Raw genomic sequence first — 22,687 nt, forward strand, 5'->3', positions numbered from 1 at the left:
TGAGTGTCTGTGTCTGTCCTGCATCCCGGGGTTGGAGTGTCTGGAGATGTGGGCGGGAGAGAAGCTGAGGTCGAGACCAGACCCTTTTCAGGGTCTGAGAGCGGAGCTTGAGACTTTTTGCCAGGTCCGAAGACAGAGGCTGGCCGGCTTCCCGGGGATAAGTCCAGGATGGAGGCTGGGACCCGGTCTGGGTCTGAGCGCGGGATCAGAGCTGAAGACAACTCCCCCTACCCTTCCGAGATTCTGAGGGCGGAAGCCAAGCCCCCTTCTCTGTAGCTGGTTTGACGAGGAGTCCTGAAACGCGCCAGAGTCAGTGGGCGGCCTCCGTGTGGGCGGGGCGGAGCGAACCATTAGCCTAGTCCGCCGGGGGAGCCCTGCCGGCCGCGCAATAGTCTGCGCGGGAGGTGGGGGTGCCACGTGCAGTTCCCGAGGCGGGCTCAGGGGGTGCAGAGTAAGGTGCACTCGTCGACCAGGCATTCACCCCACCTTATAACCCGAGCGCGTGTCTCCGGGAGCCGCCCCCATCTTAAAAGCCATCTTTTACTCCCACCTCGCCGCCCGCCCAATCCTCCTGTCCCGTGCGGCGCGAGGGCAGGCGCGCGCCACCGCCGGAATCCGGGGTCGCGACTGGCGTTCCACGCCGCGCGCCACTCGCTTCAGGTGACATCATCCCCATGCCGGGCTCCGCCTCCCGCCCCAGCCGCCTCACGCCGCATGCCTATTGGCCGACCCGCCTTAGCCCCGCCTCCCGCTCTCCGCCCGCGCGACCCCTCCCAGGCAGCGCGGGGGCGGGGTTTAACCGCCGGCCGGCGCCGACACCGCCTCCCATTGGCCATTCGGCGCCGTCTGTCAGTCTCCTGTTAAAGGGGCCACGACCGCCCCAGCGCTGGTTGCCGGGGGGAGGAGGGAGGAGGAATTTTTTGGCGGGGGAAGGTGGGATTTGGGGGGCGCTGGTGAGCACCCCTAGATCTGGCGGCTGCGGCCTCGCGGGGGGAGGCTGAACGGTGACAAGGGCAGGGGGCTATTTTAAGGGGTAAAGGGCTGTTAGACGGTGAAGGGGAGGGGGTCCCCAGCGCCCAAGCCGGAGCAACAGACGCGGAGCCCGCGCGAGCCGCGGAGACCGGGCTCCAGAGCTACAGATCCGGGCCCCGGCCGCCGCCAGGGGCCCCGCCCGGTCCCCCCACCCCACCCCCACGTCCCTCCTGCAGCCCAGCTCCGCCCGCAGCCGCCGCGGACCAGGTAGGTAAGAGCCCGGCCCGGCCCGCTTGGCAGCGCCCACCCGGGGGACCCCTCGCCGAGCTTCCCCCGCCTCCCCGAGAACCTGAATTCTCTTCTCCTTCCCCGAGGACCTCACAGCCCAGATTTCACAGCCCGACCCCAGAGACTCAGGCGTGTCCCTCCCGGTTCTCAGAGTCCCCAACCGAACCCTAGGATCCCAGGCGTACTGCCGCCTTGCGCCTCCTCCAGGGCCCAGGAGCCTTAATTTCCCAGGTCAGCCCCGGGAACCCCCTCTGGACCAAGATCCTCCTCCTCGGCCCAGTCCTGGGAGATCGACACCGGCCAAGGCTGTGTCAGACTCCCCCAGCTAGAGCCGCCCCCCTCCCCCGGTCGCGTCCGCATAGTCCCCCATTCGGGGACCCAGTCAGCCCATCTCCGGTCCTCCGGCTTGTACAGCCGGCCGAGTTCCTCAGTCCAGGCCGGCTCAGCGGCCGCCCTGGACACAGGCCCGCTCTGGAGCTGTCCATGGTCACCATTCTCGGCAGCCTTGCCTCCCCCATCTCCTGCTGCCGCCGCCGGGGAGGGGGCGCCGGCGGCGCGGGGATCCCCCTCGCCGCGCCTTTGACCCGGGAATACCCAGGCCCTCCCCGACCTGGGCGCCCGGGCCTCAGGATTCCTCTGGCCAGGCTCTCAGCCCCATCCTCAGCACCCCAGTTGTGGTGACCCCAGCTGCTACTTGAGGAGTCGGGGCTTCTGAATGTTCTTGCCTGGTCCACCTTAGGGATCTTGGCATCCGGGGATCCAGATCCTACCCGGCTCTGGAAGCCTTGTCAGTCCTTACTTCCTCTGGCTAGAGGCCCCAGCTGGAAGCCTTCACCACTCCAGGAAGGAATCCAGTTTCCCAGCCTTTACCCCCTTTAGAGACCCAGTTCAAAGCCCTGTTCCCCTCCAATAAATATACCCAGCCTCCTGGCACCCCAACATCTGCCCTCTTAGGGATTCAGGCACATGATTCCTCCTTTTCAGGGGCTCAGAATGCAATTCTTAATGCAATTCGCTGGCTTCTGCCCGTCCTCCCCCTTGAAGACCTAAATGCCCTGTCCCTGATCCTGTCTCCCCTCAGCGACCCAGGAGTTCAGACCCCACCTTCTGTACTGTCATCAAAGCCATCTACCCCTGCCCTCCCTTCCAACAAGGACTCAGGCTCCAAACTTCCATCTCCTGTCTTTTGCCTCCACAAAGATTCAGGAGTCCAGTTCCCCAACTCTGACCTCCAAAGTATCTAGCTGCTCAGCTGTTACTCTTAGGGACCCAAGTCCCTACAGCCTCACTATTGCCCATCAGTTCTGGTGGCCTTGAAAAACCCCTGCCTCATCCCCATATCAGCTCAGATTTTGGGCTTCCTGGGGTTTCCAATATTTTCCCCTGAGACCCAGGTTCTTGAGATGCTTCCAGCACCCCATTATGATTTTTTCATATCGTGATGCCCTATCCTTCAAGTACATTCTCAGATTGATAAGCCGAGCATACATCCCTTCCTCCAGATGTGCTCTGTGACCTAGGTTCATTTCGTGATCTAGAATTGTCTTCTATATTTCCAACTAAACAGGCACCCTGGCAGTGCTTCGTGGAATTCTTTCTAAATCCTAGAATACTCCCAGTGAACATCTCTGTTCCTTTTTCACCCAAGGTATGTTCTAAATTCTAGGTTAGATGCTAAATTCGAGTCATGATGTTCCCCAGGTAAATTCAAATTTCTAGTTAGTGCTCCCAAGCCAAGCTCCCAGCCCACTTTCCTCTCCTTAGATATGTTCCTTCCTCCCCCACAGATCTTAGTTCCCTGACCAGGGATCCAACCCAGGCCCCAGCAGTGAAAGCGCCTAGTCCTAACCACTGGACCGCCAAGTAATTCCTGACATATTCCAATTTTTAAGAAGCCAGTCTTTGCTTATTTTCTTTTAAAATTTCATTTTGGGTGTGTTCTAGGTTCTAGCCAATCCTTGGCATTGTTCTAGATTCTGTTGTTTTCCCAGGGGCATTCTCTGCTAGAATGTGTGTGTGTGTTCCATTTATGGGCTCTAGCTTTTCTCCAAACCACGTTATCAGTTCTAGGATATGCTTCCGTATTTCATTTTATTTATTTTTGGGCTTTGCTGTGAGGTATGCAGGATCTTAGGTCCCCAACCAGGGATCGAACCTACACCCTCTGCAGTGAAAGGCAGAGTCTTGACCACTGGACCACCAGGGAAGTCCCTGAACCTCCCTATTTTATATACCATCCAGTTCTACAGTCTTAAGTCCCCAGGATTACACTGCACCTTCCTTCTTCAGGTTCTGTATTCTAAGCCCATCCATCCCCACCTTCTCTATCTTTTCCCTCAGTGTGACCTTGGCTCAGAACTTGTCCCCTGGTGGATTGTGGGCTTCTTCCATCTGCCACTTCAGCATTCTAAACATGCTCTAGGCCCTCTCTTGTTCTGGAGTCTTCAGCCTAGAAATGTCCTCATTTCTAGAACACACCACCCCCACCCCCACCTCCTTTGCCAGCTCAGTCCTTATGCCAGTAAATTCTCAATTGCCAGAATGCCTCCTTCAGCATTCTCCCCCAGGCAATTCTAAGTTCCAGGCAAACTCCTTGCTATTTTCTAGGTTTTTTTCCTTTGCTCCAGGGCATGTTCTGAATTCTAGAGCAAATATTCTGCCCTCTGAGTTCTAACATTATCTAGACATGTGAAGAAACCAAGAATGTGACGTCTGTTATATTCTGTGTTATATTTTCGTCCCTGGTAGGTTCTGAGTTCTTGTTTGTCTTCTGACTTAGGTTTGTTAAGCATTGCGTTAGGTCTGTCCTTAGATATCATCTCCCTCCCCTCTATGTTTGGGGTTCTGAGGGTGAGCCAGACACTCTTTAAAGTTATTGGATTGCTCTTGGCTGGTTCACGGTTCTAGACCTGGGTTCCAGAATATGCCCCTCTATTTGGCCCCATGTGAGGCTCTTACCCCAAGCACATTGTATATATGGAAGCATATATCCTTTCTGCATGCTCTATTGTGTCTAGAGTCTACAGTCAGCCTTGTTGAGTTTTGCTTCCTTCTTAGGGAATCTGAAGTTCTAGAGCAGCCTCCTGAAAACATCCCTAGCTGCATCTCATGAGTAGGTTCTGAGTTTTAGATACCATGCTAATTTGTTTTTTTTTTTTAATTTCCTTAAGTCTGGCTTGCTCTCTTATAAACATTTTCTTGAATCTGACCTCTCCGTGTTTGGACTCAGATGTCTAGATTTCCAGATATACCTCTTCAAAGACCCAAGGGTACAGGCATCTAGTTGTCTCCTCTCCCAGGTCCTGGGGCTCTCAGTCCCTACCTCTCCTCCCTGGAGTCCAAGGTTCCAGTCCCAGGCTGTAGATATAGTCCAAATATTGGGTGGGGCTGGGAATTATCCACTCTGAGAACCGGTTATTCCTCTGCCTGAAGGGAGAGAAAGAAAGGAGAGAACAGAGTGTAAGTCCCTCCCGCTTTCCGCTGGGCCAGCCAGACCTGTCTGACCTGATGTGAGCAGAGGGAGTGTCTCGGAGAGCTCCCTTCATCCCCACCCACAGCTCACGCACCCAGACTCCTGGGGCCTGGGGGCCTGGATTCCGAGGGAAGAGAAATCTGAAGGCTGAGATTTCTGGGTATACGGTTGGAGATTGAAAGCCCAGGCTCTTGTGCCCTGGAAGGAGAGGGATCTGGTCTCGGACTTCTGGGTCTGGGAAAGAGAAGGATGGAGGCTCAGACTCCTTTCTCTGGGAGACAGAAGGGACAGGGGAACCTAGATTCCTGTGACCTGAGGGAAGAAGTAGCTGGATCTAGGATTCCTGTGTAGTGTGAAATGGCTAGCATGGTCCATGCCATCTTTTTTTCCCCTCTGCCTGGAGAGAGTCTTTAGATTCTCCTGTAACTAGATATCTGGTCAATTAAGGAGGCAGGAATTGGGCTGAATAGCAGTTCAGGGCCATCCCTGTGACATTATACAGCTGACTACCTACCAGTGACCTCCTGAAGACATAGTCTTCCTCTCCTGGGCCTGAGTTTTCTCATTCATACAGTGAGGTTGAAGGGAATTCTCAGCAGGGCCAGAATAGGTAGACTGATTTTCCCACAGTGCCAGTGATGGGCGGGGCCTGAGCCCCTTGCAGGGGCGGGATTTGGACTGGAGGGGAGTGCTAGTGCACCCAGTCATGTCCGACTCTTTGGGACCCGATGGATTTCCCAGGCAAGAATACTGGAGTGGGTTGCCATTCCCTTCTTCAGGGGATCTTCTCCACCCAGGGATCGAACCCGTGTCTCCTGCATTGGCAGGTGGATTCTTTACCACTGAGCCACCTGGGAAGCCCTTGGGTGGGAGGGGAGGGGCTTCCAAGCTTTCCACTTTCTCTCAGGGAGTGGGTCACTCGGCTTTGGTTTCTCTCAATAGGCTGAGTCTAGATTTGCTGCCCGTTGTCAGATGAAGTCTGACCTCAGTTTCTCCAAGTGCTCTCACCCAGGTCTGGTTTCCTGAGAGCATTGGGTTTCCGTTTATCTTGCACCATGATCGGAATGGATGGGTTTCCGTTTCTGTTGTGCACTTGCTTGGGTTGTCTAGCCTCAGTTCTCACTATGTAGTATCCCAGTGACCGTGCCTCAGTTTCGTTGCCTGCGCTCTGACGAAGCCGCTCTCGGTTCCCTGGCCCCTCCCGGTACACGCAGGCCAGCACCGCCGCCATGATGTGCGAGGTGATGCCCACCATCAGCGAGGATGGCCGGCGGGGCTCGGCGCTGGGCCCGGACGAGGCTGGCGGCGAGCTGGAGCGCCTCATGGTCACGATGCTCACCGAGCGCGAGCGCCTGCTGGAGACGCTGCGCGAAGCGCAGGACGGGCTTGCTACGGCGCAGTTGCGGCTGCGCGAGCTGGGCCACGAGAAGGACTCTTTGCAGCGGCAGCTCAGCATCGCGCTGCCCCAGGTCTGGGCGGGGCCAGGGCGGGGCCTGAGGGAGGCGGGGCCTCGGCTCGCGAAGGCAAGGGGCAGGGCGGCCGGAAGGGGCGGGACTTGACTCTTGGAAGGAGGAGGGGCTTGCCTCTAATGGGCGGGGCCTGGGTCGCTTGAAGGGGCGGGACTTGGCCAAGAGGGGAGGGACTTACTAACCTCCCAGTCCTTTGGAATGAGGGAGATGGGAAAAGGATTGATCTGAATGTACAATTCTGCTCACCACTGAACAGGAGTTTGCGGCTCTGACGAAGGAGCTGAACTTGTGTCGGGAGCAGCTACTAGAACGGGAGGAAGAAATTGCGGAGCTGAAGGCGGAGCGGAACAATACACGGGTGAGGCGTCTTGGGGGCGGGACTTAAGCGGGGTGGGCGGGGCCTTGGGTGTTGAAGCCTGACCCATCTTTTTATACCCTTTCTTGCCTTCCTTTCTTCTTCCTGCTTCCACAACTTGGGCGGGTCTCCTCTGGTCCCCTCCTTCCTTCATGTCCCCTCCCCTATCTCCATAACTGTTCTCATTTTCTGTACCACTTCTTCCTGACCGCCCCACCCCCGACCCGTTATCCCTCTCTTCTCCGGACCTGTTTCTCCACACCTCTTTACTTGGCTCCACTTCTTCCCTGTGTCTGCCCCACCTGTCTGAATCCTCTTCCTGCACTCTGCCTCTCTTCCCTTGACACTTTTCCTTGGCCCGGTGCTCTATCCCTGTAGCTTCTCCTAGAACACCTGGAATGCCTGGTGTCCAGGCACGAGAGGTCACTGCGCATGACCGTGGTAAAGCGCCAGGCCCAGTCTCCGGGCGGGGTCTCTTCCGAGGTGGAAGTACTCAAGGCTCTAAAATCCCTCTTCGAGCATCACAAGGCCCTGGATGAGAAGGTATGAGAATCAGAAGAGACTGCATATAGAACAGAAACCTGTGGTCGGCTGGGCTGTCCTGAATGGCAGAAATTCTGGCTGTGATTGGTTGGAAATAGCCCAAGTGGGAAGAATGTTGACTGTCTTGAAATTGATTGAAACAGACTACTGCTGACTGAGACCTGATAATGGAAAAAAGTAATAGGATAGGGGTATACCAGGGGGTGAAGCTGCCTTGCTAGCTGGTTGGGGCTGCACACCTATTATAAATAGAGGAATGATAATGTCATCCTATCAGGTCCATTCCAAGGTGTTCTGCATCAGCTGTCCTTGATCAGGTCTGATCTCCATCTCACTTGGTCTTGCCCCCATCCTCAGGTCCGAGAGCGGCTGCGAATGGCGCTGGAGCGGGTGGCAGTGCTAGAGGAAGAACTGGAGCTGAGCAATCAGGAGGTGGGGGTGTAGCCAAGAAGGAGGCGGGACTAATGAACTACCAATGGGGTGGAGCTGATTGGATGGGTCCTAGAATCTACTGGGGACAGGACTAGGGCACAGGACCAATAGGGTTGGACTGTGGAGAACCAGGTTCCTAAGGTGAAATTCACTGGGCAGGACTAAGGGGAGTAGAGTACCGCTCTGTGACAGTGAGACTAGGGTTAGAACCAGGGCTGGGGGCGGCTAAGGGAAAGAACTGACTTCGGAGGAAATGGTTGGGTGGGGTAAGTCTGGGCACAAGGAGGCTAAGGTTAAGATTAAGGGTGGCTTCCTCTCTGGTGGGTGGCTAAGGAGAGACGAGGACACAGGGCCGAAGGGTAGACTATGGAATAAGGGTAGGCCCAGCAGGACCAGAGCCAGTGGGAAGTAAAACAGGGATTCTAGGACCCCCTTCACTCTGATCTCCCTTTCCTGTTGCCAGACTCTGAGCCTTCGAGAGCAGCTGTCTAGGCGCCGGTCGGGGCTAGAGGAGCCCGGCAAGGATGGGGATGGGCAGGTAAGAGGTGGACATCTTTCCCTCTCTTTGCTCTTCACTGGCCCCCATCCCTGTGGTCCTACTCAGCCCCGTGACTTTGCGATGGTCCCTTTAATGTTTGGTATGATTCTCACAGACCCTAGTCCATCTGAATCCCTCAGACTCTTGCTGACCTTTGACCTATGATTCAGGTCAGCTAGCTAAATTTGTGATCTCCATGGCCCTTAACTGATCTTTGATTCCCCCTCACCCCTATCAGCATTCTCTTTGCATTCTATCTCTGTTACCTGATCTGAGTTCTGTGCTTTCCTTCCTCACTGTCCCCATTCCAGACTCTTGCCAATGGCTTGGGTCCTGGTGGGGATTCGAACCGGCGCACGGCGGAGCTGGAGGAGGCCCTGGAGCGGCAGCGGGCGGAGGTGTGCCAGCTGCGGGAGCGCTTGGCGGTGTTGTGCCGCCAGATGAGCCAGCTGGAGGAGGAGCTGGGCACCGCCCACCGCGAGCTGGGTAAGGCCGAGGAAGCTAACGCCAAGCTCCAGCGCGACCTCAAGGAGGTGAGGCCGGAGCCCCTGCTGGGCTGCCCTCTGTCCCTCCCCCCAACCCTCCCTGTTCCCTTCTACCCATAGTCACAGAACTCATGAACCTGGATTCAGTCCACAAGGTGTGCGGATTCTTCTCTCTGAGCTTGTTTCCTCACCTGTAAAATGGGATTTATGGCCCTTGTCAGAGAGTTGGTACATGGCACATACATGGTAGTCACCCAGTATCTGGTCGTAGTTTTTATGTTACCACTGGGAAATTCTTTGCCACCTCTTAGCTGAACTCCATTGGCTGTATTTCACCCCATCCTGGCTGACGCTCCTTGATCTCAACTCCCACGCTGCAGGGACTGCTGAGAAATGTAGGGCATGGATTCTTTAAAGCACTGAATGAGAAAGAAGAGAGAGCACTTTTGCTTTCATCATCCACTGGGGCTTTTACCTCGGATTTGAAGTGTGGATGGCCCGAGGGCTTATTAGGAAGTGTGGTCTCACCACACTGGCCTCCAGGCAGATGTTCATCCCCCACGATACCCTGGAACACCTTCTCTGGTTTTATAAACCTGTGCTACCCTGGGAGGTCTTGGGAGATTTTGCCTCCCAGATGGAAAGGACATTTGTTTTCTGTGAGACCCTAGGGCATTTGCTCTGTGATTCTAAATCTGAGTTGTGCCAGAAGTTGCTAAAAAATGTAAGACTTGGGTTTTTGAGTGGGCCAAGAAGAGTGGAGACTTTCCATCCCCTGGGCCTTAGGTCATCCGTATGATAAGCTAGTACTGTCCCAGAAGTTTATGGGAGGTGCTGCACCGCCATTTTATCTGTCAGGTGGCAGAGGGCAGGCAATGTAATGTTGGCTATTCTCAGGAGCTCTTGGCAGGTGTGGTTCCATCTTTCTGACCCCCAGATGGCAGGGGACTTCATTTCCCAGTGTACCCTGGGGTGCCTGAATTGAGGTTCTAAGCCTAGGCTACCCACAGGACCTAGTGGGAGCTGTAGTCCACGCGGTCCTTTGTCACCTCTGCAGGCGCTGGCACAGCGGGAGGATATGGAGGAACGGATCACAACCCTAGAGAAGCGCTACTTGAGTGCCCAGCGCGAGGCCACCTCTCTGCACGACGCCAACGACAAGTTGGAAAACGAGTTGGCCAGCAAGGAGTCATTGTACCGACAGGTGAGGGCACGGCCGGGGAGGGGCGGAGGGGCGAGGCTGTGGCCCATATGACCAAGCTCCTCCCTTCCCCTTGTCTGTGTCCCCCAGAGTGAAGAGAAGAGCCGTCAGCTGGCCGAGTGGCTGGACGACGCCAAGCAGAAGCTCCAGCAGACACTGCAGAAAGCAGAGACCTTGCCAGAAATTGAGGCCCAGCTGGCCCAGCGCGTGGCGGCTCTCAATAAAGTGAGGGAGACCTGGGGCGGGGCTTTGAGTCTCTGGGGCGAAGGGGTGGGGCTTAGGGGAGGCGGGGCCTAGAGGCTGGAGGGGTTGAAGACCTACAGCCTGAATTCAGATGGAAAAGGCAGGGCCTGGGATCTAGAAAGGGACGTGACTTAGAATGGGGGAAAGGCCTAGAGGTTTGGTGGAAGGTGGTGTTCTCTGCTAAGTCGCCCTGTGGACTGTAGCGCCCGCCAGGTTCCTCTGTCCATGGGATTCTCCAGGCAAGAATACTGGAGTGGATTGCCATTTCCTCCTCCGGGGGATCTTCCCGACTCAGGGGTGTTTTCTAGTCTGGACTAAAAGGATGGGTGGGACCTGAACTGAGAAGGGGACAGAGCTTATAGAAGAGGGCAGGGCTTGAGACTCAAGTGCAAGGTTTGGAGTTTTGTTGGACAGGAGCCTAGAGCTCCAGGGGCGGGGCCTGGAAGCCAGCCTTGGAGGAGGTGGGGCCTGGGGCCTGAACGGGTCCTAGTGGAACAGTCAGATGCCATGGGTTCCAACTTCCAGGCTGAGGAACGTCATGGGAATTTTGAGGAGCGGCTTCGGCAGCTGGAGGCCCAGTTGGAGGAGAAGAACCAGGAGCTGCAGCGGGTGAGGGGGCTTTGAGGCTTGGGGGATGAGCCTTAGATGAGAAGGTGGGCTGAAGTGGGTGGGAGCTGGGAGCAGGGGCAGCGCTCAGGGTTCCAGCACCTGTGCCCTGTTCTCCTCTGGGCAGGCCCGGCAGCGGGAGAAGATGAACGATGACCACAATAAGCGGCTGTCCGAGACAGTGGACAAGCTGCTGAGCGAGTCCAACGAACGACTGCAGCTTCACCTCAAGGAGCGCATGGGGGCCCTGGAGGAGAAGGTGCGCCCCAATCTAGGACTCCCATAAACTGGAATCTTGGGGGCCCAGACCTTTCCCCAAACCATTATCTGAGATCTCCTCAAATCTAGGCATCCGGAATTCGAATCTGACAGACTGCTCTATTGCTGGGACCAGCACTATTTCACCTGAACACCCTAGAGCTGAATTCTGGGGCACCTATACCCTGAATTCTTGGCGTTTCCCCAAGCCTATAGCCCTATGGGCCCTCAAACTCTGAATCTGCTGAAATTACACAGGATGCTGAATTCTGGGCTCCTAGGGACTTCCCCTCTTCAGCAGCATCTTCACTCCACAACCCTCTAGCTCACCATTCCAATTCACCCATTCCCCTTGGGGTCCCCTCAGGCCTGCCTCTGTGCACTGGAGGCTTCTTCCAGGTTCTGGCCCCTCACTGCACCCCTGTCCCCCTACAGAACTCACTAAGCGAGGAGATTGCCAACATGAAGAAGCTTCAGGATGAGCTGCTGCTCAACAAGGTAGGGAGGAGCCTGGGGGGTGAGGGCCAGAGAAATGGAGCAGGCTTTACTGCGGCTGGAATCAGCCCGGCTGGGAGGGACCGATCTCAGAAGGGGGCAGATTCTGACCTGGCCTCTCCAACCTCCTCCCCCAGGAGCAGCTCCTGGCTGAGATGGAGCGGATGCAGATGGAGATTGACCAGCTTCGGGGGAGGCCACCGTCGTCCTACTCCAGGTGACAGTAACTTTCCTGTGCCCATGGGGCCCCCTTGGCCAAGCACATCCCTTCTGCTTCCCAAGTCTCCCGATTCCCCTCCCTGTCCTCCTGAGACTTCCACTGGCCCCTCTTATTTTTGACCCCTGATTTCATGATCTCTGGCCCCAGACCCTTTTTTCCTGACTTTTAACATAAGATCCTTCTTCCAGTCCTCTGACCCCAAGCCCTTCCACATGACCACTGACCTCTATTTCCTTTTCCTGACCCCTTGGTCTCCACCCTCTCCATGCCCACAGATCTCTCCCTGGCAGTGCCCTGGAGCTCCGTTACTCTCAGGCACCCACCTTACCTTCTGGTGCCCACCTGGACCCCTATGGGGCTGGCAGTGGCCGGGCAAGCAAGAGGGGCCGCTGGTCAGGGGTCAAGGATGAGCCCTCTAAGGTCAGCAGCCACTTCTGGGGCCTGGACTGAGCAGGGCCTGGGAGGGCAGCAGTAGGAGGTGGTTCCCAGTATGCAGGGCTCTGGGTGGGGACTAGTGGAGAAGTAAGGCTTCCTGGGCCCACACTGTCTTCTCTTCTTTCATCATCCCCACTTGCCTTGATGTCTCCTCGCGTGGATGTCCTGCTGCCTGGTGAGAACTTTAGAGGAATGATGGGCTGGGAAGAGGGTTTTGGGGGAGATGATGTGCAAGGTGTAGAATCCTAGAATGGATGGGGCTAAGTGAAGAAAAGAAGTGAGCTGTGTCAAAAGAAACAGTGGACTCAGGGGAGGTTGTTGGGGGTGTCAGGGGGGGTCAAAAAAGGGCCCCACCAAGAGAGAAAGGTGGGCTGGGGAAACTGTGGGGACTGGATCACAGGGTGAGGGCAGTTAGTGTCAACGGATGAGGGCAGGGTCACGGAGGGTGGGAAGGGTCCGGAGCAGTGAGGGAAGACACAGCATCTGCCTTTGGCTCCTGTCCACCTGCCATCCTTCTGTCTCCACACAGAGACAGGAGTGGGAGAGGTCTGCCCCTGCGGGGTCCATGCCACCTCCATTCCCTGGCGAGCTGGATGGCTCAGATGAAGAGGAGGCCGAGGGGATGTTTGGAGCTGAGCTCCTGTCCCCCAGCGGGCAGGCAGATGTTCAGACACTGGCCATCATGCTTCAGGAGCAGCTGGAGGCCATCAACAAAGAGATCAAGTGAGCACTGGCCCAGTTCTTTCTCGTCCTGCCTGAGCTAAGCCCACAGCCCCTCTGGCTCTGGAGACTGATCTGAATACCTAAGCCCAACTCCTTTCCTAATCATCCTCAAGGAGTTCTCCCAGCCCAACACTATTCTGGAATAGTCTGAGGAAATACCCAGAAGTCTCCTATGTGCTACTTATACATTATACACCTCCCCACCCCAAACAGTACTCACAATTTCCCAAAATACCCAAGACTGCATCCTCAGATACCAAAAATCACAATCCAGTCCATCAAGAGTCCTCCATTATATCACAGCTTTCATGACTTCAAGCAGCCATTACCCAGAGACTCCCAGTACCCTAAGAATCTCTACACGAGGTCCCCAATCCAAAACACCTCAAGAACCTCGACTCTAGATAACAAGAACTTCTACCTGATATAACAAAAATCCTCAGTTTATTAAGACTCCCCCATCACGTAAAGTCTACTTGGATTCCCCAGCAATTGCCCTACTTAGCAATTCTCTGATAACACACTTTGCATGGGCCCCAGCAAACATATCAACCTGACCACCATCTTCCATTCCAACTCATTCTGACTGGAGATATTGACTCTCACCAAATGTCTCTATGACCTTCCCAGATCCCAGATTGACTTCAGAGTCCCTGATCTCAGCCTTCTCTTATTATGAGCTTGCTCTTTGTATCCTCCTTAGAACTTGACCTCTTGCCCATGGTCATCCATTTATGATTTTCCAGAGCCACTTGGTCATCATCAGGGTCATCCTGAGGCACACTCTGGTCATCCTGTCATCCCTAATCTTTCCACGACCTCCAGAGCCTAACATGATCCCTTGACTCCCTTTGAACCTGTGAGGCCATCAGGGATCCACCAAGACCTCACTGTGCCTTCCCCAGAATTATTTTTGCTCCACCAAGCCTTCCTGGTCCATCAGGATCCCCAGACTCCTCCTTTTGGACGTGCAGTGCAGCATGTGGGATCTTAGTTCCCCAACCAGGGATTGAACCTGCATCCTCTGCATTGGAAGCATGGAGTCTTAACTTCTGGACCACCAGGGAAGTCCCCCCAGGCTCCCTCTCCTGTTGCCTGCCTCAGTCCTCTCATCCCGTCTCCCCATTTCCCTCCTCAGGTTAATCCAAGAGGAGAAGGAGACAACAGAACAAAGGGCAGAAGAGCTGGAGAGCCGGGTGTCAGGCTCCGGCTTGGACTCACTGGGCCGCTACCGCAGCAGCTGCTCACTGCCCCCCTCCCTCACCACCTCTACCCTCGCCAGCCCCTCCCCTCCCAGCTCTGGCCACTCAACACCCCGTCTGGCACCCCCTAGCCCTGCCCGTGAGGGCACCGACAAAGCTGTGAGTATTCTTAAGTCTCCTCAGCTTGGTGGTGGTGGTGGTGGTGGTGGGAGGTCATAAACAGGGCTCCCTAACAAACAGCAACGATAATCATCACACCAATGATAGCAACCTTAGCTTCCCCTAAAAGCTCAACTCAGAGGGCAAAGGAGGACTTCCCTGGTGGTCCAGTGGTTGGGAATTTGCCTGCCAGTGCAGGGAACACAGATTCGATCCCTTCTCCAGGAAGATTTCACATGCTGGGGGGAGGCTAAGCCCATGCACCACTATTGAGCCTGTGCCCTAGAGCCCATGCGCCACAAGAGAAACCACTACAATGAGAAGCCCGTGCACTGCAGCTAAAGAGCAGCCTGTGCTCACTGCAAGCAGAGAAAGCATATGCATAGCAATGAAGACCCAGTGCAGCTAAAAATAAATAATTCTCAAAATTTTAAAAAGGGGGGCAAAGGGGAGGCTGAGTCACTAGATTCCTGAACCCTAACTTGTACTTTAGTCAGACCTGATCTACTTTTACCTATTTTATGCATTAAATTTCTGCATAGGATTTTTATTTTTAATTTTTTGGCCATGTCATGCAGCTTTCTGGATTTTAGTTCTCCAACCAGGGATCAGACCCTGGGCTCCAGCAGTGAGAGGACCAAGTCTTAACCACTTAACCACTGGATACAGAATATATATATTCTGTGACTAAATGTACATTTGAGAACTATTATAATGGCCCCAGAATTGACCTTAGAGGCAGGCACAAGAGCTATAACCCTGTTTTATTGCCTTAAACTCAGCTTTCCTATTTTCAGAACTTGTAAGTCATTAGATTTTCTTGAAACTGAGCAGATCCCACTCCTGACACCAGAAGCCAAGATAGTAGAAATATGGGCTCATCAAGCTCCAGGGGGACTGAAGTTATTGCCTTTATATTTCTGCAATTCACTCCCACTTAATCTAGCCTATCTTTAGAAGTGATAGTCCAAATCAGGGGTATCCTAGACACCTGGTATACCTCCCAACTAATGAGGAGCCCCCAACATGATCCCTCTGACTCAGTAGCAACTCTGCCTGTCTACAGAATCATGTCCCTAAGGAGGAAGCTGTGGCTCCCCGAGGGGAGGGGCCGGCAATCCCAGGAGACACCCCACCTCCCACTCCTCGCTCTGCCCGCCTTGAGAGAATGACACAAGCCTTGGCACTGCAGGCGGGATCCCTGGAGGATGGAGGGCCATCACGGGGAAGGTCAGTAAGAATAAGGGACGAGACAGGGAGGGACTTGCTTGGGAGGAGGAGATGGGAGTGGACAAAGACTTGGAACCTACCAGATGGGATCTACCTTCACTCTGTCCTGCTCACCCAGTGAGGGCACCCCAGATTCCCTGCACAAAGCTCCCAAGAAGAAGAGCATCAAGTCATCCATAGGCCGTCTCTTTGGCAAGAAGGAGAAGGGGAGAATGGGACCACCAGGTCGGGACAGCTCTTCTCTGGGTGAGTCCCCTGATTTCCTCTCCCTTTCTTTATTCCTTCCTTCCTCCTCATTTACATATTCACTTGACATACAGTCCTGTCCACAATCATTTGGTAATGCATTTTGAGCACTGGAACCTTGGCAGAAGTCGAGGGGAGAAGGGGCAAGAAGGGTACTCTGAGGCCTGCCTGAGTGATGGTTGGACAAATGAATTTATTTCATTTACCTGTTTTTTTGTTTTTGTTTTTTTTTTAATAGAGAGGAGCTTGCTTGTCTGACTTGTGAAATCCAAGTTAGTCAAATTTTCAGGAATTTTATGAGCTGCTTTGACATCACATTCGGTAGCCTGAAATTGGTGGGATTATTTACACCATGGAAACTGGCAAATACTACCAATCAGGAAATACCTCTTCGTCCCCAGGGAGCCAGTTGTTAAGAACTTAGCAGCATAGCACTGCCACCTTTACCAAGGCCAGCCCAGTGCATCAGCTCTATTTGGGGGGTTTCTCCAATTCTTTGCCTAGGAGGTGGCATTGCTTCCTGTGTGGTTTTATCACTCCCTCTGTGTGGCCTCATTTACTAATCCCTCTGGGCCTCTGCTTTCCTGGCATCCTTCTCAACCCCCCAGCATCAAAGATTCTGCCTCCCCTCTGAGACTCTCCAAATTTTGGCCCCTCCCTGCCTCCAGCTGGAACACCCTCAGACGAGACACTGGCCACTGACCCTCTGGGGCTAGCCAAGCTGACGGGCCCAGGAGATAAGGACCGGAGGAACAAGAGGAAGTGAGTGTGGGTGTGTGGTGTGTGTGCGGGGGAGGGTTGGTCATAAGTAAGAAAATTCTAGGAGGGGGCGTCCAAGATCCTGAGCGTGCTTGGAAATTTGGGAACTCCTAGAGGGTTGGGGTTTTTTTCCCTGCTCTTTTCATTTGTTTGGTGTGTGTGTACATGTGGGCTGGGGGAGGGGGATTATAAAGAACCACAGTATTTGTGTTCTTTTACCTTCTGTCACGTTTTCTACATTCATAAAAGTTGTTTTTGTGGATGGGGCCGGGGAGCAGTTGGTGAAGGGAGCTATCTGAGAGGGCTAGGTGTATCTACCCCTGAGACCTCCTGCCATGGCCCTCTCTCTTCAGGCATGAACTTCTGGAAGAGGCCTGCCGTCAGGGCCTGCCTTTTGCTGCCTGGGATGGGCCCACTGTGGTCTCCTGGCTAGAGGTACTGGGGTCCAGAAATGTCCTGACTCTTCATCCCCAATCCCTCTGAGAATCCCATGGTCAGGGCTGGCTGACCCTGTGCCATCCTCCTGGCCCAGAGGTGTCGGGGAAGGGAGCTGGGCGGTGAGGTCCTGGGAGGGGTCAGGTTTCTTGTGGACCTTCCTGTTGCTTTTTATTCCTTCTCCCCTCGCCCCTCACCATGCCCATCTTGCCCCTATTGTCTCTCTCTGTGTCTTCCCATGCCTCTGTCTCTGGGATTCTCTTTCTCTATTTTTCTGCCTCTCCTCATCTCTCTGTTTTTGTCATTCCCCGTACTTCTTCCCATGTCTCTCTCTCAATGTGCTTTGCTGCTTTCTCTCCGCCTCTCTGCCTCTCATCTCTGTCTCTCCCCATCTCTCTCTCCCTTCTGACTCTGGGCTCACCCTTCTCTGACTGTCCTTCATCTCTTTGTGTTTCCCTCTGACTCTTGATGTCTTTGCCTCACTGCCAATTTTCTCATGTCTTTCTGTTTCTCCCCCACTTGCCTTTCCCCACCTCTCTGTCTCCCTCTCCCCCTTTCTTTCTGTCCTTCTCCCATTTCTCCTGTGATATATCTCTGTCTCTCTGTCTCATTTCCACCCCTTCCTCACTTTCTCCCTCTGGTCCAGCTGTGGGTAGGCATGCCTGCATGGTATGTGGCCGCCTGCCGGGCCAATGTCAAGAGTGGTGCCATCATGGCCAACTTGTCAGACACGGAGATCCAGCGTGAGATCGGCATCAGCAACCCACTGCACCGGCTCAAGCTGCGCCTTGCCATCCAGGAGATGGTCTCACTCACCTCACCCTCTGCTCCTGCCTCCTCTCGCACCGTGAGTGTCCAGAGCCAATCCCAGCCCCTGCTGGAGTAGCCAATCCTCAGAGTACTGTCCTCAGAGTAGCCAGTCCTGAGTCCGCTCATTCTAGCTCTGTCTTGTCAGATATTCCCTGCTCCGCACAGTCTCTCACTGGATTATCTCTGAGGGTGGGACACCCTTCAGGTCTCTCTGCCTCCCCTCTACTTCCAACCCTCAGTCTGTCTTATACACCGCAGCAGAAGGATCCTATCCCGGAAAAAAAACCCAAATTCATATGGTTCTCTGCAAGTCCCATGATGAGGGGCCCCTTTCCCAGCTCCTTTTCTACTCTGCTCCTTGACATTTGCTGCTCCCTTTTCTTGGAGCACCCCTCCCTCTTTTTTACCTCCAAGGCTGGCTCCTACTCATCCCTGAGGTCTCAGCTCAAATGTCACCACCTCCAAGAGGCCTCCCTAACTCAACAGCTAAACTAGTCCCCAGCTCCATCATACACGAACACCTATTTTTTTTTTTTACCCCATGGCATTTACTGCCTTCTAACATTTTATCATTTTGTTCCATACAGAAAATGATGTGTTCCCATGCCTAATTCGGCTCCTCCAGGAGCACGACTCTCTTCCCCTCCCCTGTCCAGAAGCTCTTTCCCAACCTCCATAACACCTTTCACCCCTCAGTCCACAGGAAACGTGTGGATGACACACGAGGAGATGGAGTCCCTTACCGCGACGACCAAGCCTGTGAGTGCCCCCTGCCCGTGGCCTTGGGGGTGGCACTAACTTTCCCTGGGCAGGGGCCGGGTGGCGGGTGAGTCTGTGGCTGTCTGTCCGTCCGTTCGTCCTTCCCGCCCTCCTCCGCCTGCCCCTTAACCCACCCCTTCTCTCCCCTCTTCCCACTAACTGGTCAGGAGACCAAGGAGATCAGCTGGGAGCAGGTAGGGGGCGCGGGGCGGGCTGTGGGCGCATGAACAGGCTGTGCACGCTGCATGGGCGCCCCTCCTTCTCCGAGCCCCGCTCCGCTCCGCCCCGCCCCTCGCCGGAGCATTCCATCCTCACCGCGGGGGGGCGCTGCGCGGAGCTCTGCTCTGGGCTGTCACTGTGACTTGGTGGGGTCTGTGTAGAAGCCCGACTGTTCCATTGCCAGTGGTGCGCGGGTCATCCCACTATGGTCGGTTGCGCGGGCTCCAGGGGCTGTTTCATTGCTGTAACTAGAGGGAAACGCTGAGTGGCTCTTTGCCCTATGGCAGAGGGAAGTGAGGCTGTTCCCCTCACTTTGTACTGGGGCAAAAGAGAAAGCATTTGGGGCGGGGTTGCGGGTGGGCAGGGTACATCAGGCTGAGAAGAAGTTGGGTAGAAGGAAGTACATTTTATTCTCAAGAGGGCGAGAGGTATGAACTCACCTGAGTACAGGAGCTATGTTGGGTCTTTGTTTCCAACAGCCCAAGGTATGGATTGTTTGCTCATGCTGGGAGGAGTGAAGGACTTGGGGGTGGATCCAGAATATTGTCCTGGGCCAGATTGTAGCATCGGGCTAGAATTTCTCGGACAGCGCAAGAGTGGTAGATGAATCCGTTATCCTTTGTTGGGGAGGGAGCTACGCTGGAAGAATCTGTTGTGCGGACTTGGAGGAATAGTGATATTGGACTGATCAGTTGTTTTGAGTTGGGGACGATGCTAGACTAGTACTTAGATATACTGTTCAGATCACCTGAGGCTCTTGTGAGAATGAGGATTTCGATTCAGTAGCCTAGGGTCTGAGATTCTGCAATTTCAGCAAGTTCGCAAGTGATAATGATGCTTTGAGTAGACAAGGGCCTGTGTTGTCATTATGAAGGAGAAGGAAACAGTTTTGGATTGCCCGTTGTCCTGAGCAGAGACTGGCCATTGTCCTGCTACGGGATAGAGAAAGAACAACCTTGGATTTGGGAGAGAGAGGGTGGTACTGTACCCTTTCATACACACATGGGAAGGGGTCAGAAGGCCTGACTGCTCCCCCACCTGCCCATGGCCCCAGATCCTGGCATATGGCGACATGAACCACGAATGGGTGGGGAACGACTGGCTGCCCAGCTTGGGGCTGCCCCAGTACCGCAGCTACTTCATGGAGTCGCTGGTGGATGCCCGAATGTTAGATCATCTTAACAAGAAGGAACTCCGGGGCCAGCTCAAGATGGTGGACAGCTTTCACAGGTGAGTTGCCTGGCCAGTGGCGACAGTCCAAGTGGGGGAGGCCCCCACTTCTAGAGAGTCTTTGGCAAATAGGACCAGTGATGTGGGAATTAATTCATCTTGGACTATCTTTGGTCCTTTAGCCTGGATTGTTAGGAAATCCAGACTCCTGTGCCCCTTCCACCCATTAAGATGGTCCAGTAGGAATAGTCCAAGTCCTGAGACAGCTTGGCTAGCTGACCCCATACCCCTTACAGGCTGGCGAACAGGAACTGCTTTTTAAAAAATATCCCTGCTCCTGGGAAGGTCAGCAATCAATAGAACAGATCCAGTGGAGCAATTCCCCAGCCTCTCCCAGAAAACCACAAGCAACAGGGAAAACAGTCACTGGGGTTGTGGGGCTCTTCTGTGACTCTGCTATCTCTGCTACTCAGGGTGAGCCTGCATTATGGGATCATGTGTCTGAAACGGCTCAACTATGACAGGAAGGACTTGGAGCGGAGGCGGGAAGAGAGTCAGACCCAGATCCGAGGTGAGTAGAAAAGTATGAGTCCAGCTGGGAGCCATGTGGAGGGGTTTGGGACAGGGTTGGAGGAAGCATCAATAGGGAAGGGGAGGGAGGCCAGGGGAGACGGGGTGGAGACAGGAAGAGGAAATGGGGTTGGAGATAGAGGATAAATGAAGGACCAGGCCCCAGGAAGGGTGCAGCTGAGGGTCCCTTCCATCCCCAGACGTGATGGTGTGGTCCAATGAGCGGGTCATGGGTTGGGTGTCCGGGCTGGGCCTGAAGGAATTCGCCACGAACCTCACGGAGAGCGGGGTGCACGGGGCACTGCTCGCCCTGGACGAGACCTTCGACTACTCCGACCTGGCCTTGCTTCTGCAGATCCCCACGCAAAATGCACAGGTGAGCTGCCGCCGGGCCCGGGGCACACTGGGCATCCCCATCTTGCAGACTGCACGCTGCAGCCTCTCTCCCACCTCTCCCCTGCAGGCCCGGCAGCTCTTGGAAAAGGAATTCAGCAACCTCATTTCCTTGGGCACAGACAGGCGGCTGGATGAGGTGGGCGCAGCAGCAGCAAGCGTAGGGGACTCCACGCTCCCGGCCGCCCCTCTAGACTCGCAGCTAAAGGGGTGGGGCTTGATTGGCCACGGAGTCGCGGTTGGAGGCGGTGCCAGGGAAGGGGCGGGGCTAAATGAGCGAAGGGAGCCGGAGAGGGGTGGGGTCAAAAAGAGGAGCGGAGTCCAAACGCGGCCCTAGTCCCTCACCAGCTGGCTGCACCCCTAATACCTAGGACAGTGCCAAGTCCTTCAGCCGCTCCCCATCCTGGCGGAAGATGTTCCGAGAGAAGGACCTCCGAGGCGTAACCCCCGACTCAGCTGAGATGTTGCCCCCCAACTTTCGTTCGGCCGCAGCAGGAGCTCTGGGCTCGCCCGGGCTCCCTCTCCGCAAGCTGCAGCCGGAAGGTGGGCGGATACCAAATGGGACAGCCTCTGCTCCCCTCCCCTTCTTAGGTGTCGGGGGAGAGACCATCTCCACATTCCAGCAGCCTTCCCGAGTTCTGAAATGGTCTAGTCCCTTTTTCCCCACCCACGACAAATGGACCGCTCCAACAAGCCAACTCCCTCCTTAGGGTGTGGAATGGATTAATCCCAGCATACCCCGTTTTCCAGGGTGGGAAATGAACTCGTCCAGTGTCACCTGGGGCATTTTGAAGGAATCGGAGGCTTTGAGAAAGGAATGGAAACTGGCTTGGAGGGAGTCAGGCAGTCGTTGGCTTCTCGGGAGGGAGAATCCAAGGGAGGACGCTTAGGTGGAGGAGGAACTGGGCAGGGGTGTGTGTGTGTGTGTGAGGGGTGTGTGTGTGTGAGGGGTGTGTGTGTGTGTGGGGGGGTGTGTGTGTGTCAGGGGTGTGTGTGTGTGTGTGTGTGTGCGCGCGCTTGCGCTTGCGCTTGCGCTTTGCTGAACCAATGCTCATTCTCCCTCCAGGCCAGACTTCTGGGAGTTCCCGGGCAGATGGCGTTTCTGTCCGGACCTATTCCTGCTAGTGTAGGCTTCCAGGTGAGGACCGTACTGGGCGATCTTGGGGATCGGGGCGGCACAGTGGATCTTCACGCCTGGCGTCAATGCAGGTGACCTCACTCGGACGGAAGAACCTTTCAGAGGCTGGGCTGTTCCCCCTCCTGCCCACAGTATGGTCTCGCCGGGGAGAGTGTACTGGGGAGCTCGCGCCGCGGACTGGACCATCTGTACAGACGAACGGGGAATGCTGGTCCCCGCCTCACAAATGGACTGGGCCTGGACCAAACCACATGCACTGGACTGAGAGGGGGGAAGAAGAGGGCAGGAAGAAATCCCGCTCCAAACTTCCGCCTCCCTATCCTCTACTTTGTAATTTATTGATCAGTTTCCGATGGGAGATGGGTGCCCTTTCCCCGCGGGAAGGGGGCGGGGCTTCCCTCCCGGGCCGCATGCGGGGAGAGGCTGACCCCTCCTCTTTCTTATCAGTTGCGGGGCCCAAGTCTTCCTTCTTCGTCCGAAAGGAGGGGAGGGGGGACTCGCTGCTAAAAGCCTCGCCCCTTGTGCCACTCAGCCCCGCCCCGCCGCGTCCCGTCGCTGGTGCCTGGGGTCAGCTGCGGGCGGGGTTCCCTCTCTCTCCCCAGTGTCTCGTGTCCCCGAGGCCCCTCCGCCCCCCGTGCTGTGGCCGTGTTCGTGCCCCGGGGGTACGGGGTGCAGAACTGAGCTCCCCGTTCCGCTCCGGCTCCGGGGTTTGCATGGGAGAATCCTCTTTCCACGATGCCACTGGGCGACGTGGCGTGGGGGGAGGAAGGACGGTGGGGGAGCCCTCGCCCCCGACTCTTGGTCGGCCTCCCTGCCCCAGGCGTCACTCAGTGATCACGGGTAAAGAGAACTGTTTCAAAAA

The 22,687-nt window shown here is 55.4% G+C and overlaps 3 protein-coding genes and 1 long non-coding RNA gene across 9 annotated transcripts in view; 2 read left to right on the forward strand and 2 right to left on the reverse strand.

Annotated features, from left to right (window-relative positions):
* Positions 1-5,963, reverse strand: C18H19orf73 (chromosome 18 C19orf73 homolog). The gene is given in 4 exon segments (XM_061385816.1): positions 1-444; positions 446-506; positions 4,765-5,003; positions 5,856-5,963. Coding segments are annotated over 4 exon segments (765 nt in total). The 3' UTR covers positions 1-87.
* On the forward strand, positions 938-22,687 carry PPFIA3 (PTPRF interacting protein alpha 3). Of its 5 annotated transcripts, none has more exons than XM_061388972.1 (30): positions 938-1,239; positions 5,947-6,201; positions 6,458-6,559; positions 6,935-7,099; positions 7,457-7,531; positions 7,995-8,069; positions 8,381-8,602; positions 9,612-9,758; positions 9,846-9,980; positions 10,524-10,607; positions 10,732-10,863; positions 11,298-11,360; positions 11,495-11,574; positions 11,853-11,997; positions 12,548-12,735; positions 13,874-14,096; positions 15,163-15,326; positions 15,445-15,572; positions 16,241-16,334; positions 16,685-16,766; positions 17,413-17,613; positions 18,273-18,335; positions 18,503-18,529; positions 19,609-19,784; positions 20,198-20,295; positions 20,495-20,670; positions 20,758-20,826; positions 21,059-21,230; positions 21,754-21,825; positions 21,958-22,687. In XM_061388972.1, exons 2-29 carry the CDS (start codon positions 5,962-5,964, stop codon positions 21,810-21,812), a joined length of 3,585 nt encoding a protein of 1,194 aa, XP_061244956.1. In that variant the 5' UTR covers positions 938-1,239; positions 5,947-5,961; the 3' UTR covers positions 21,813-21,825; positions 21,958-22,687. The 5 variants fall into 5 exon arrangements, with proteins under 5 accessions (XP_061244956.1, XP_061244953.1, XP_061244952.1 ...); XM_061388969.1 differs by having other exon boundaries at positions 939-1,239; positions 21,897-22,687; XM_061388968.1 differs by having other exon boundaries at positions 939-1,239; positions 21,754-22,687.
* Positions 7,098-19,612, reverse strand: LOC133230922 (uncharacterized). Its single transcript, XR_009730989.1, has 5 exons — positions 18,995-19,612; positions 18,651-18,802; positions 8,859-8,973; positions 8,336-8,745; positions 7,098-7,498 (listed from the first exon to the last, which is right to left on the reverse strand). It is a non-coding gene; the product is annotated as an uncharacterized LOC133230922 (long non-coding RNA).
* Positions 21,756-22,687, forward strand: part of TRPM4 (transient receptor potential cation channel subfamily M member 4) — a 49,774-nt gene continuing 48,842 nt past the window's right edge. For both annotated transcript variants that reach the window (XM_061388963.1, XM_061388964.1), the window contains exon 1: positions 21,756-21,825. In XM_061388963.1, the coding sequence (XP_061244947.1) occupies positions 21,781-21,825 (45 nt within the window). In that variant the 5' untranslated portion in view covers positions 21,756-21,780. The remainder of the gene's footprint in view (positions 21,826-22,687) is intronic.

The sequence above is a fragment of the Bos javanicus genome, chromosome 18 (genome assembly GCF_032452875.1).
Source record: "Bos javanicus breed banteng chromosome 18, ARS-OSU_banteng_1.0, whole genome shotgun sequence".
In the NCBI taxonomy this organism is placed as follows: Eukaryota; Metazoa; Chordata; class Mammalia; order Artiodactyla; family Bovidae; genus Bos; species Bos javanicus.